The sequence below is a fragment of the Passer domesticus genome, chromosome 21 (genome assembly GCF_036417665.1).
Source record: "Passer domesticus isolate bPasDom1 chromosome 21, bPasDom1.hap1, whole genome shotgun sequence".
Classification (NCBI taxonomy): domain Eukaryota; kingdom Metazoa; phylum Chordata; class Aves; order Passeriformes; family Passeridae; genus Passer; species Passer domesticus.
The window spans coordinates 5,097,198-5,110,302 of record NC_087494.1 but is presented as its reverse complement, the minus strand read 5'-3'; the positions used below and the strand labels follow the sequence as shown (position 1 = coordinate 5,110,302).

General features: G+C 62.4%; 3 protein-coding genes across 5 annotated transcripts; all 3 read left to right on the top strand.

Moving 5' to 3' along the window:
* The first annotated feature begins 2,226 nt into the window (after positions 1-2,226).
* Positions 2,227-4,987, top strand: LOC135284719 (uncharacterized). Of its 2 annotated transcripts, none has more exons than XM_064396376.1 (2): positions 2,227-2,520; positions 3,676-4,987. In XM_064396376.1, exons 1-2 carry the CDS (start codon positions 2,323-2,325, stop codon positions 4,792-4,794), a joined length of 1,317 nt encoding a protein of 438 aa, XP_064252446.1. In that variant the 5' UTR covers positions 2,227-2,322; the 3' UTR covers positions 4,795-4,987. The 2 variants fall into 2 exon arrangements, with proteins under 2 accessions (XP_064252446.1, XP_064252448.1); XM_064396378.1 differs by lacking the exon at positions 2,227-2,520 and adding an exon at positions 2,586-3,481.
* Positions 4,988-5,128: 141 nt separating this feature from the next.
* Positions 5,129-9,464, top strand: DOHH (deoxyhypusine hydroxylase). 2 transcript variants are annotated; one of them, XM_064396379.1, is made up of 5 exons: positions 5,129-5,840; positions 6,216-6,543; positions 6,933-7,009; positions 7,184-7,421; positions 8,376-9,464. In XM_064396379.1, exons 1-5 carry the CDS (start codon positions 5,700-5,702, stop codon positions 8,690-8,692), a joined length of 1,101 nt encoding a protein of 366 aa, XP_064252449.1. In that variant the 5' UTR covers positions 5,129-5,699; the 3' UTR covers positions 8,693-9,464. The 2 variants fall into 2 exon arrangements, with proteins under 2 accessions (XP_064252449.1, XP_064252450.1); XM_064396380.1 differs by having other exon boundaries at positions 8,302-8,597.
* Positions 9,465-11,324: 1,860 nt separating this feature from the next.
* On the top strand, positions 11,325-11,901 carry SMIM44 (small integral membrane protein 44). Its single transcript, XM_064396047.1, has 2 exons — positions 11,325-11,565; positions 11,687-11,901. The coding sequence occupies exons 1-2, from the start codon at positions 11,325-11,327 to the stop codon at positions 11,899-11,901; spliced, it is 456 nt and encodes a 151-aa protein (XP_064252117.1).
* The last annotated feature ends 1,204 nt before the right edge of the window (positions 11,902-13,105 follow it).

Genomic DNA, 13,105 nt, shown 5'->3' with positions numbered 1-13,105 from the left:
CCTGCCCATGCCCCAGAGGGGCTGGTGCCAGGGGCCCGGGGTGCCTCTTGGGGGCCAGAGGGGTGTCTCCCTGCAGACTGTCCATCTGCCATGCTCTGGTGACCCAGTGACCATCTCACTGTTACCCTACCCAGCACAGCACCCGTTCTGGCCCTACTGCAGCAGTGCAGTGAGCTGCATGCAATCCCTGATATTAACCTTGGACTGCCGGGTTATCACTCATGCAGCTCAGCCTCCCATAATAATCAAGCTTCTCTTTAAGGCTCCCTTGTATGTTATTTTCAATAAGAAACAGCTGATAACTGCAGTCCTGAGAAGGAACAGAATAATTCATAGACTTCTAGAATATCCTGAGTAGGGATGCTCAGCCCAGCCCCTGTCCCTGCACAGCCACCCTGAGCAGCCCTGGCAGCGCTGTCCAAACGCTCCTGCAGCTCTGGCAGCCTTGGGGCCGGGACCATTCCCTGGGCAGCCTGGGCAGTGCCAGCACCCTCGGGGGCAAGAGCCTTGCCCTGAGCTCCATGCCAAGCCCTGCCACAGCTCCAGCCCTTCATGGCCTCCTGGCCCTGTCCCAGAGCAGAGCTCAGCCCCTGCCCCTCTGCCTCCCCTGGGCAGGAGCTGCAGCCCCAGGAGCCTCCCCTCAGTCTCCTGTGCTCCAGCTGAACGAGCCAAGGGCCCTCAGCCGCTCCTCAGAGCCTTCCCCAGCTTCCTGTCCCTCCTCTGGACACTCTCCAACACCCTTATGGTGATGGACCTTTGGATCCTTCTGATCTTGAGGTGCCCAAAGTGCCTCCAGAACTGAAGATGATTCCCTCTAACAGATCCTGGGCTCAGGCCATGAGGAACTCAGCAACTTCCCTGCAGGCATTCCCACATTCTCCATTGTCTCAGGAGACCTGTGGGATCTGCCGTGCCATGGCACATCCAGAAAACAAACAGACTTTGGGAGAGTAGGCTCCACTTTTGGGGTACCATCCAGGCCCTGCCATTACTCCCTGGTGTACGGAAAAATTCAAGATACCAGAGGTTTATGTCCAGAAAGGAGACAGAGGAGTCCTGTAACTTTATTCATGAACAAAGGGAGAGACCATGGGGCATTTCCCATGGGGCCTCTCAAATTGTTGGGTGATGCAGCCTCTTTTTTATCCTAATTTTCATGGTCACATCACCCTCTCTATTTCTCCACTGGCTGAGGTACTTGGAAAGTGCAAACTTCCTGAATTGCCTACTGTATGTCCCCCTCTAATATGCATCATGCCTTTGTTTAACATAGGACATTCATAGCTCTATTGTCTTTGTTCTTCTTCTCCAAGTTCAGGAATTTAGCAGGACCTTGGCTGAGCAGCAGTCCTTGTGAATTAGTAACACTTTCTAAAACTGATAGTTTCTCCAGTTACTTTCTTATCTACAAGTCCCTGGCCCTATCTACAAGCAGATTCACAGTTGGTTTGTGAAGACACATTCATCTTATTCCTTTCACCAGGCACTGTCAGGCTGGCACTGCCTGTCTGTGGTTGGGTCTTTTGTCCCTCTGGTGCCAGTCCCTGCCCAAGCTGAACCCAGTGAGCTTTGTCCAGTATTTTCCAGCCTTTTCTAGCCTTCCTGCAAATCCAAGGCAGATTTGGGATTTTGTTGCTGCGGTTTTCCTTGTTTCTGTAGCACCAGTCCTTGCTCCAGCTGAGCAGTGACGCTTTTCCAGCCCAGCCTGGAGGTGGGAAAGGAGTGGGTTGGGATGGGCATGGTGATGATGGTGGGGATGATGGTGAGGGTGGGGATGATGGGACGGTGTGGTTTGTTGAGTTGGTGAGGATGGTGGGGATGGAGATGGCAGAGCTGTGCAGAACGGTGTGGAGAGAGCGGATGGGGATGGGAATGGGAATGGGAATGGTGGTGCCATGGGCATGGGCATGGGGATGGGCATGGGCATGGGCATGGGGATGGGAATGGGGATGGTGGTGCTGTGGGGATGGGGATGGGAATGGGGACGGAAATGGGAATAGGGATGGTGGTGCTGTGGGCATGGGCATGGGGATGGGATGGAGATGGGAATGGGGATGGTGGTGCTGTGGGGATGGAGATGGGCATGGGGACGGAAATGGGAATGGGGATGGTGGTGCCGTGGGCAGGGGCATGGGCATGGGCAGGGCGGTGCGGACGGGGATGTCTGCACGGTGAGCTGCAGGCAGCGATGGGGGTGTCCGTACGCTGCCGTGCAGAGCCGCGCCGCGCGGAGCGGAGCGGCACCACCCCGTCCCGCCTCCCGGTGCCGCCGTGACCCCGCCGCCGATCACTTCCAGGGCGGCCCCGGCTCCCGATTTGAAAATGCGGGAGCGGCTGCTGGTGCTGCTGTGCGCGCTGGCGCGGCGGCGGCGGCGGCGCGCCGGGGCCATGGCCGGGAACGGCACCGGCGGCGGCAGGGGCGGCGGCGGGAGCGGCGGCGGCGGCGGGGGCTGGGACGGGCCGCAGCGGCGCGCCTGGCTCCGGCACTACTACAGCCAGCGGCAGAAGCGGCTCATGACGGTGACCGGGGCGGGGCCGCGGGGCACTGGCCGGGACGCGGGGAGAACCGCACGCGGGAACGGGGCCGTGGGGGACCGAGCGTGACCGAGCGTGCGGGGCTGTGCGTGGAGATCGTGGGGACACAAAGGATGGGAGGGTCACTGGAATCACGGGGACACAAAGGGTGGGGGATACGGGAGACGAGCGGAGGTCACGGCGACATGGAGGATGGGGGATGCGGGACACAGGATGGGGGACGGAAGACACGGAACACATGGACATGGGCGATTTGGGGCACGGGGTGCACAGGCCACAGGAGCAGAAAAAATTGACAGGGGGTGCAGGATACAAAGGACAGTGGGAAGGATGGGGAGTACGGGAAAGTCACAAGGGGGACATAAAGGGTGGGGGACATGTGAGGCCCAAAAGACAGGATGTGGAACAGAAAGGACACATGGACGCAGAGATCACAAAGGATGAGGACTGTGGGGGTTCTGTGGGACACAAAGACAGGGACACAAAGAATGGGACTTGAAAGACATGGGATGTGATTCTGGACACAAAGGATGGTGGATGCAGCGGACATGGGGGTGACATCAAAAGTGGGGGATACAAGGGATCCCTGGCTGCAAGGACAAGCTGTGGTGGAACATGAGGAGCCTGCTGGCCTGGGCAGCGGCTGAAGGTGACTAAAGCCTCTTTTTAGCTTAAAAGAGGCTTTGTAGAATTTAATAACAGAAAAACAATTCCGGTGGAGAGGCCAGGAGCTTCCCCTTCCAAATAATGATTCCCACCTTTGAGGGATGCTCTCTTCCCCTTCTAAATCAGGACTTAGCCCACAGTTCCCTCGGCGGCTGGAAATCCAGCAATGCTCATTAAAATACAAACCCCCAGAGAGAATGGCCACCCCAAAAAAGGCCTTTTCCAGAAAACTCCATATGCAACACCTGAGCATCTTGTCTGGAGTCACACCTACTGCCTGGTGGGTTTGCAGGGAGTGTTCCCAGGTACAGGAAGATTTGACTGGTGTTAAACCAGTCGGGACCACTGGCTACCTGGCACTGGCCATCCTGCCTTGAGCAAGTCTCTTGAGCTGGGTGGTCTGCAGAAGGGGGTCCCAGTGAAGTGCAGGGAAGCGCTGTCTCACACCGCTGTTGTCTCCCCCCTGCGCTGCAGCTCCTCATCGCTCACCGGAGGAGAACCAGCTGCTGCTTCTACCCCCGCGCCTGGCCCAGCCTCAGGAGCACGGACTGGTGGGAGCAGGTGGTCCTGAAGGAGTTTGGGCCCCAGGACTGGCTGGAGAAGTTTCGGATGTCCAAGGAGACCTTCTTCTACATCTGCAACCAGCTGCGGCCTGGGCTGGCTCCGCACAGCGCCCACTTCCACCCCACCCTGCCACTGGAGAAGAGGGTGGCTGTGGCCCTGTGGCACTTGGCCACCAACGTGGAGTACCAGACTCTGAGCCCGCTCTTTGGCGTGGGGCCCTCCACGGTGCAGAGCTGTGTCCGGGAGGTGAGCTATGCCGTCGTCTTGCTGCTGAAGCCGCTTTACCTCCGGCTGCCTGACGAGAAGGAGCTGGAGAACATGGCGCGCATCTTCTGCACGCGCTGGGGCTTCCCGCACTGCATCGGGGCGCTGGACAGCCTGCACATCCCCATCCACCCGCCCCTGCGCCTCACCGCCGACTACTGCAACGGCCAGGGCTGGCACTCCATCCTCACGCAGGCCACCGTGGATGGGCTGGGGCAGTTCTGGGACGTCTCCACCGCCTTTCCAGGCAGCATGGAGAACAGCGCGGTCCTGGAGAGCTCCAGCCTGTGGGTGCTGGCCAAGGAGGGCCGGCTGTGCCCCAACCCTCCCAAGCATTTCATGGGGAAGGCACAGAAGTACGTGCTGCTGGGCGATGCCACGTACCCCCTGCAAGACTGGATCCTCAAGCCCTACCAGGAGGACGAGAACCTGACCCAGCGCCAGCTGCAGTTCAACTACCGCCTGAAGCGGGCCCACAGCGTGATCGAGAACGCCTTCCTGCGCCTCAAGGCGCGCTGGCAGATCCTCCTCAAGTGTGACGATTGCAGCCTGGAGCTGCTGCCCACCCTCGTCCTCGCCTGCTGCATCCTGCACAACGTCTGCGAGGCCCACGACAACCCCTTCAACGAGGAGTGGCTGGAGGGCACCGAGCCCACCGAGCTGCCCAAGCCCTGCCAGCCCGCGCCGGCCGCCATGGAGGACAACCGGGCTGAGCAGGTGCGGGAGCTGATGTGCCAGTACTTCGAGAGCTGCGGGGAGGGCTGATGGGCCCGGGGAGCAGCTGCCCTGCACATCCCTGCTTGCAGACTCACCGTGGACTCTGGCAAACCGGCCCGGTGCTGCCAGCTGTACCAGAGGGCCCAGGGCGGGGAGGGGCGGCCGTGTCACACTCGTCCTGGGTTTGCTGTCGAAGTTTCAGGCAGTGGAATGTATTTTGTTCTCATTCTCTCTCCCAGGATCTGAACTGTCTGGTGGTGTGTTGTGTGCTGTGGGAGTACAGTGGGGATTGGCGCTGGGAGGGGGCGGCTGCTGGGATCTCTCTTTCCTCTGTCTCAAAGCCTCTCCATTAGACCAAAATCAACAGGAGCCTTGAAATAAGGCAAAACTCCTTCGGAGGTTTGAAACTTGCTGCGTAAACACATATGGGAAGGAGAGGGAAGGAAGAGGCGGAGCAGTGGCTTGCAAGGGCTGACACCAGCCTGGAATTAAACTGCACCCACAAACTCAGGGATGTGCTGCCCTGAGGTTTGTCCAGCCTAGCACCCCCCAGCCCCTCTCCAGAGGGGTTTTGCTCAGCCTAGCACACCTGGCCTCTCTCCAGACAGGTTCACCCAGCCTGGAACATCCTGACCCCTCTCTGGAGGGGTTCGCCCAGCCTGGAACACCCCTGGTTCTTCTCCAGTGGGATTTTGCCCAGCCTGGCATCCCTGACCCCTCTCCTGAGGGATTTTGTCCAGTCTCGCACCCCAGGTTCCTCTCAGGGTGATGCTTGCCTCAGGGCTCTGGCACTGCCTGAACCCTCTCTGGTGGGATTTCTCCCAGCCTGGAACACCCCCAGCCCCTCTCAGGGTGGTGTTTGCCCAGGCTGTCAGCCCAGCCCCTCTCGGAGGGGTCAGTGGCTCAGTCCCCGCGGCCCCGCCCGGCTCTGCGGCCGCTGCCCGGGCCCGGCCATGCTGGACAGCGCCCCCTGGCGGCCGCCGCGCCCTCAGGCGGAGGGGAGGCAGCGCCCCCTCGTGGGCACCTGCCGTGCGTATGGCGCAGGCGCAGCCGGCGGGCGGTCACGTGGCGGAGCAGCAAGATGGCGGCGCGCGGTGAGTGCAGCGCCGGCACTGCCGGGCCCCCCCCCGGGCCCCCCGGGCCACCCCCCAGCCCCCCGGGCCCCCCCCCCAGCCCCCCGGGCCACCCCCCAGCCCCCCGGGCCCCCCCTCAGCCCCCCGGGATCCCCCGGGATCCCTCGGCCCCGCTGACTCGGGGGCTCCGCGCAGCGTGGTGGCGGCAGGCGGTCTGTGTCCGCCCGGGTATCCGGTGAAACCGAGTGTCCGAGCACACGCGCGTGGGGTCAGCCCCGGCCCCAGCTCCGGTTCTCCGGCGCAGGCCGGGCCGCGGCCCTTCCCTCCCACCCTGCCCCCGGCCACGGGACCCGCTGGCGGCTGCGGGCGCGCCTTGACTCCCTTCCCCGGACGCAGGAGTGTGACCGAGGAGCCCCCAGAGCCCGCAGCGTGCCCGGCCCCGTGCGCGCCATGGTGACGGAGCAGGAGGTGGAGGCCATCGGCCGCACGCTGGTGGACGCGGCGCAGCCGCTGCCCGCCCGGTTCCGGGCCCTCTTCACCCTGCGGAACCTGGGCGGCCGCGCGGCCGTGGAGTGGATCAGCCGCGCCTTTGGGGACGGCTCGGCGCTGCTGAAGCACGAGCTGGCCTATTGCCTGGGCCAGATGCAGGACGAGGCGGCCATCCCCGTGCTCATCCGCGTGCTGGAGGACACGGCCCAGGAGCCCATGGTCCGGCACGAGGCAGGTACGGCAGCAGCTCCTGCGGCTCCGGGGGCAGGGGAGGGGGCTGCCTGGCCAGTGGGGCTGGGGGTGCTTCCCCCACTGTACAGAGCAGCTCGTGGGGGCCTGATCCGGCTTGGATGTCAAACCCTGAGTCATGTAACATCTCACCACCTTCCCTGGCCACACCTGACTGGACAGGTTGGCTCTGCTATTCCTGCTGGACAGGCTTCTCCCATCCTGTGTTTGTCCTGTTTGGAATTGGTCAGTCCCGCCTGTGTCCACGTTGGCCCCATTTGGGATTGGTCAGTTAGGCCTGTGCCTGTGCTTTAGAGCAAGGCAAGGCATTGCCAGAGCACACAGCAGGGTTCTCCTCACACAGACACCCTGATAACATCCTGATGCCTCCTTCAGGTGAAGCCCTGGGTGCTATTGGGAACCCTGACGTGCTGGATATCCTGAAGCGCTATTCCCAGGACCCTGTGGTCGAGGTGAGCTTCCCGAGGGGTCATTTCCTCTGGGATGCAGCACTGCTGGTCTCGGAGGCGGCTCCCGTGCTGGCCAGGTGGGTGGGGACATGGCAGTGACATCCTGCTGTGTGCTGGGCTTCTCCTGGCGCTGTCCAGTGCTGTTCTGCAGCCAGGGCCGTGTCCCTGTCCCCACAGGTGGCAGAGACGTGTCAGCTGGCCGTGAGGAGGCTGGAGTGGCTGCAGAACAACAAGGAGAGGCCAGGCAGCAGCCCGTACCTGTCCGTGGATCCTGCTCCCCCCGCTGAGGAGACGGATGTGGCCAAGCTCCGGGAGATCCTCCTGGATGAGTCCCAGGAGCTGTTTGAGCGCTACCGGGCCATGTTTGCTCTGCGCAATGTGGGGGGCCAGGCTGCTGTGCTGGCTCTGGCAGAAGGTGAGGGCCTGTCCTTGCTGTGGGTCTGTCCAGGCTAATCTGGGACGAGCCCTTCCCAAATCTAGGACTGCCAGAGCTGCTCTCACGTGTTTGTGTCTAGGGCTGCTGTTCCCTGCTACCTTACAGAGTGCTGGGTGGTCTCTGCTGTTCCAGAGTCCCCTTGCCACCCTCCAGACCCCCTTCCCTGAGGGAGGGAGGGCACGGCTGTGACCAGCGTGGTCTGGGACCAGCTGGTCTGACCCATCGTCAGACCTGGCCTGGGGTTTTTGGGGTCATGCTCTCCTGGCCTGGAAGGTCAAGGGCTGCTGGTGTTTGGGAATAGTTCTGGAGAGGGGAATGTCCCTGAGTGGGAAAGGGGCAGACCACAGCCCAGGAACTGTTTGGACCCACCCCAGCCCGAGGGAAGTGGGTCAGGCCCTGCAGCCATCTGGGACTGTTGAGGTCCCTAAGATGGGATCTGTCAGCTCCTGCTCCAGCTGCTTGGTCCTGGAGCACTGGAATCCCTGGTCATGCTGCCATCCCCTGGAACATCATGTGGTGGGGCAGAACCTGGGCAGGCATGGAGCAGCAGCTCTGCTGGGGGGTGGGTGCTGCCATCAGAGGAGGCTCTGGGACTCGGCTGGGATCAGGGAGCAGGGTGGGAGCAGGGTGGGAGCAGGGAGCAGGGTGGGAGCAGGGTGGGATCGGGGAGCAGGGTGGGATCAGGGAGCAGGGTGGGATCAGGGAGCAGGGTGGGAGCAGGGTGGGATCCGGGAGCAGGGTAGGATCGAGGAGCAGGGTGGGAGCAGGGTGGGAGCAGGGAGCAGGGTGGGAGCAGGGAGCAGGGTGGGATACCCCTTCCTGTGCATGGGACTGGGGCGGTGACCCTTGGCATCCCCAGCTTTCAGGTGGGGGCTCCATCCAGGCATCCTGGTGGATTCTGGGGCATCCCGGCTCACTGTGCCCTCCCCGCAGGGCTGCGCTGCGGCAGCGCGCTGTTCCGCCACGAGATCGGGTACGTGCTGGGGCAGCTGCAGGACGAGGCGTGCGTCCCTCAGCTGACGGCCACGCTGCGCAGCCGCGCCGAGAGCCCCATGGTGCGGCACGAGTGCGCCGAGGCGCTGGGCTCCATCGCCCGGCCCTCGTGCCTGCGGGCCCTGCGCGCCTTCGCCGGCGACGAGGAGCGCGTGGTGCGCGAGAGCTGCCAGGTGGCCCTGGACATGTACGAGTACGAGAACGGCGCCCAGTTCCAGTACGCCGACGGGCTCTGCAAGCTGCGGGCCTCCTCCTGAGCCCGGACTGGGGGCACTGAGGGGGCTGTGCCGCCTCCCACCCCCTCCTGCCAATGGTGGATCCGTGCCTTGCCACGCAGAGCCGGAGGAGGGACTGGGTTTGCTCTCTGGCACAATTACAGCCACCTTTTCCCTCCAAATCCAGGCTGAGCTGCTACTTGCCTCCCCAGCACTCCTCGCCAGCTACTGTTTCCTGGATCTGCCCCTTTTCCCTGCCAGGATCAGCGCTGCCTGCCCGCAGCATGGCTTGGGGCTTGGACCAGGTGGGCTCTGCTTGGCATGTCAGAGCCTGCTGCAGCTCTGCAGGGCTTGGGCCTGCCCTGGGTTGGCGCTGCCCCGTCGGCAGCTCCATTCTCCACAGCTGAGCTTTGCTGGGGGCTAGGATGGGCTTTGGGCACCCACTCTGTGGGCTGTGGTGTTAGGATGCTTCAAAATTGCTCTTGGTGATGGTGCCGAGCGGGGCCCTCCTCACCCGCGCAGTGGGTTTGGCTTCTCCTGTTGGGACAAGCTGGAGCTGAGCCTGTGGCAGCCTCTGCCCTAGGGTGGGGGATATTTCATGGCAACGTTGGGAAGATATGGCTGGGGTTTCTTCTGCAGGGAAGGGCGCTGCCACTAGGGTGGGCAGGGTGAGGCAGAGCCTGCCTGAGCTTTCCTCTGTGTTTAACCAAGGCCAGGAGGGCTGAGGCTGCTGCTGGCACCCAAATCCCTCAGTCAGCCCAGCCTGGGCAATGGGGTTTGGGGTTTGGCAGGGAATAAAGCACTGGCACAGGAAGCTGGAGTGAGTTGAGCTGTGATTTACCTGTGCCCAGGTGTGGAGTGCACCCAGTGGGGTCAAGCCCTGGGCACGAGGCTGGGGGCTGCCAAAATTAAGTCATAGAACCATTGAGATGGGAAAGAACCTTTAAAATCGAGTCCAGCCACATTGGGAAGAGCAGGGAGTGGGGTCCCTGATGGCATGAGGTGAAACCCCCCGCCCTGGGGAGGAGGATGATCTGTCTGGGGTGCCCTGGTAGGTCCCACTGCCCTGCAGGGCCTGGCATCCTGCTGGGCATACCTTTTCCCCTTGTCCAAGGGCTCCCTGTGAGTCACTCCCAGGCTCAATCCTCTTAGTCCCTGAAGCCAGCTCAGCATCCTCAGAGCTCTGGTGCTCAGGGTCACAGCCAAGGGGCAGCCCTGGCCATGGCCCAGTCTGACCCAGTTCAGGACCCGATGGAAAGGGCTCTTAGTCAAGATGTGACCAGTTTTGGTCACCTGTACACACTAAATCAAGTGACGTGGGTAGGGTGACGTGTATGTGATGGGGAGGGTGAGGGGCTCCAGACTGCACTTCCCCAGCACTGGGGACAAACAACATCTCATGTTTTCACACTGTTTGGAGTCAGCTGCTGTTATGGGTTGCTTGTGCCCCTTCCCTCACCCTCCATAGCCCCTCGGTGATGGGCAGGACCTAGCTGGCACTTTGGGCTCTGGGGTGTCCCTGTGTCATATCATCCCCAGCACAGTGAGATGGGTGACTTCCCCCAGGCCACGTTATCATTTCCACTGTTCCCTTGGCACGTGAGCTCCAGCACCCTGCAGTTTGCCAGGCTGTTTGTCCCCACTTATCACCTTGGCTGCCCCCACCTTTGCTCTCCAGCTTTTCCATGCGTGACTCGCTCAGACCTTGCAGGGTTCTTTCCCAATCATTATGTGCCAACATTTGTCTCTGCACCCCCAACGCCTTTTTAAGACAAAATTGGAATAAAATGCATTTCTGAGGCTGGGATCTGGGCGGGGGTGACCTGGTGCAGCAGAGCTGGGAGGTGCTGGAGTAGAGCAGGGCGCAGCCTTGAGCCTTGACTTGGCACTGAACTCCACCAGCACCTTCAACCTGTGCTGGGAAGGGTTTGGGATTTCTTCAAAGCTGCTGCTGGTCTGGGCTAAAACCTGCACCCTCTTGGTGGGGGGGGAAATTGCTTTTGGGAGAAGCATGGACTCGGCCCCCCCACTGCAGGCTGCTCTGCCTTGGGGAGGTGACACTGGGTGCTGGGGTGACACGAGGCCACGTGGCAGCCATCTGGGAAGGTGACAGCCTCTTGTCATGGGCTGCTTCCCTGTACAGCAGAGGGGGCCTGTGGGAGCCCCGTGGCTGAGGCTGCACCCCATCCCCTCTGCCCATCACCTCCAGCTCCTGTGTCCTCTGTGATCTCAGCCATCTGCTGCAGGGATCCGGGGCCTGCTGAGGGATTTAACCCAGCCCAGGGGAGGGAGAAAGACCTTGGGCATCCCTCCCCATTCCTGTCTTTGGGAGTTCTCCAGCTGCTCCAGTGACTCCCCCTTCCCAGGGGGGCAGGGGTACCAGTGGTGCTCCCAGAGGGGCAGGATTTGGGGACCCTGACCCACATTGGAGCCTGCTGGTCACCTCCCATGCTGAGGCAGCCAGGCTGTGCCTGGATTAGCAGGTGCTAAGCTCCTCAGCAACACAGCTCTGTCGCTGGGTGAGTGGCACTGCCACCAGCTATAGGGACACTGCTGTCCCTGTGAGCTGCCAGCACCGAGGAGCTTTGTGGACCCTGATGCCACTTCCCCCCCTGCAGTCCCCTGCGTGGCAGAGGCTTCAGTGGCTTAGGGTGGAGTGCAGGGATAGCTGGCCATGGCCCTGGCAGGGGGTATCCCCCTCCCTGGCACCGGAGGGACACAAGGGCCACGGCACTTGCTGCAGTCCCCCCCTGAGGAGGACGGGGTGCTCTACGTGGACTACAAGCCCCCTGCCCTGGACAGCATCCACCTGCCCCGCTATGTCCTGTACCTGATGATGGCAGCAACGCTGGTGCTGGTGGTGGCATATGCCATCGTGGGGCACCTCATCAAGGACCTGGTGCATGACTTTGCCGGTGAGTGTTACCCACAGCGGGGTCGGGCTTTGGGGTGGGCAGGGGGCCAGGGGGATCCCCCACCTGAGACTGTGCTGTGGGAGGGCTGGTGCTGCTGACAGCTCCGTCTCTGCCCCTGCAGACTGGGCATTTGGGCCCAAGCCGGAGGAGAAGGCAGGGATGGCCGAAGGCCCGGTGCTGGAGGCAGAGTGGCTGGAGGACGACGAGGTGCTGGTGGAGCAGAAGGTGGAGGATGAAGGCAGCGGCCTCCTGCCCGGCACGGACATCCCGCTGCAGCTGCTCGCTCCACGCAGCTCCGTCTCCTTTGCCAACTCCCCCGAGAAGAGGTTCTTCTAGGGTCAGGGGACACCCCTGCCACCAGCAGGACCCTGCAGCCCTGCCTGACCATTGTGTCACGGCGTGGCCCTGGCCAAAGGCACTGCCCAGCCCTGGCACAGAGCCTCCCCCTCCCTGCCCAGCCCTGGCGCTGCTCTCAGGGCTTCTCTTGGGCTATCACACCAATAAAGCCACTTGCCCCAGCCCTGCTCACCCCTTGGCCCAGCACAGCGTGGGGGGTGGCAGGGCTGGGGCATCCCAACCTTTGCCTGGGGTGACAGCACCCCTTGGCACAGCCATGCCACCCCTGGCCATGGGAACATGGGTGTATAAAGGAGGTGCTTGGGGGTGCAAACCCATGGTGTGGGGGCACAGCCGATGGTGGCAGGGGGCATGGACACGGGTGCACACATGCACATGGAAACATGGACACCCCTCTGGATGGGCTACGTCAGCGTGGGCACATGGGTAGGGACAGATGGATGGACAGCTGGATGCTGATGCTGGCTGTGTGCCCTCACCACCCCCTCAGTGCCTTGGCACTGCCAGACCATGCTCGGTGGCACCCAGAGGTGGCCCCAAACCAGTCTTGGGGGACAAAGCACCCTGAAGCCTCACTTGGGTTCTGGATGAGGGCACTGGGCATGGGGGCTGTTTGATGGACCTGCAGCCCTTGTCTTAAACCCAGGTTGAAGCTGGATCCCTGTGCCCCCAGTCTTCTCAAGCCCTTGAGGAATTGCCACAGGCAGGGTGGCCCTGCCAAAGTCCACTGTCCTTCCCTGGGGTGATGGTGGCCACTCTCTGCCTCAGCTTTCTTTGTGCCCTGGTGGGTGGGCACCCTGCCGTGGTCTCCCTGAGCTAACCCTGTCAGTATTTCACTCTCGACAGTATGCAGGCACACACTCCCTGGGGACATGGTGGGGTCCCACCCGAGATTGTCTGGGGGCAGCTGGCTCGTGCCCAGGGGAGGGCTGGGGGTGGCCTGGCATTGCCCACCCCTCTGTGCCGCCCCATCCCCATGGGATGTGCCCCAGCCCTGCCAGCTGGGATAGGGGGAGCCAGGCAGGGTGGGCGCTTCTCCACCCCATCACCCATCTGTTCTTCCACATGTGCACCCACCCACCTGCCTGTCTGTCTGTCTGTCTCTGCCTCCATCCACCTGCCCACCCTGGGGGTGGTCCCCAGTCCTGGGCACAGGGACATGCCTGTCCTTTGCCACTGTGCT

Excerpts from the sequence above, each read along its gene's own strand:
- DOHH (XM_064396379.1), top strand. The coding sequence starts at position 5,700 with ATGCTGGACAGCGCCCCCTGGCGGCCGCCGCGCCCTCAGGCGGAGGGG. Across the intron at positions 5,841-6,215 it reads CAGCAAGATGGCGGCGCGCG|GAGTGTGACCGAGGAGCCCC; the intron begins GTGAGTGCAGCG and ends CCCCGGACGCAG. Across the intron at positions 7,010-7,183 it reads CCCAGGACCCTGTGGTCGAG|GTGGCAGAGACGTGTCAGCT; the intron begins GTGAGCTTCCCG and ends CTGTCCCCACAG.
- LOC135284719 (XM_064396376.1), top strand. The coding sequence starts at position 2,323 with ATGCGGGAGCGGCTGCTGGTGCTGCTGTGCGCGCTGGCGCGGCGGCGG. Across the intron at positions 2,521-3,675 it reads GGCAGAAGCGGCTCATGACG|CTCCTCATCGCTCACCGGAG; the intron begins GTGACCGGGGCG and ends CCTGCGCTGCAG.
- SMIM44 (XM_064396047.1), top strand. The coding sequence starts at position 11,325 with ATGGCCCTGGCAGGGGGTATCCCCCTCCCTGGCACCGGAGGGACACAA. Across the intron at positions 11,566-11,686 it reads CCTGGTGCATGACTTTGCCG|ACTGGGCATTTGGGCCCAAG; the intron begins GTGAGTGTTACC and ends CTGCCCCTGCAG.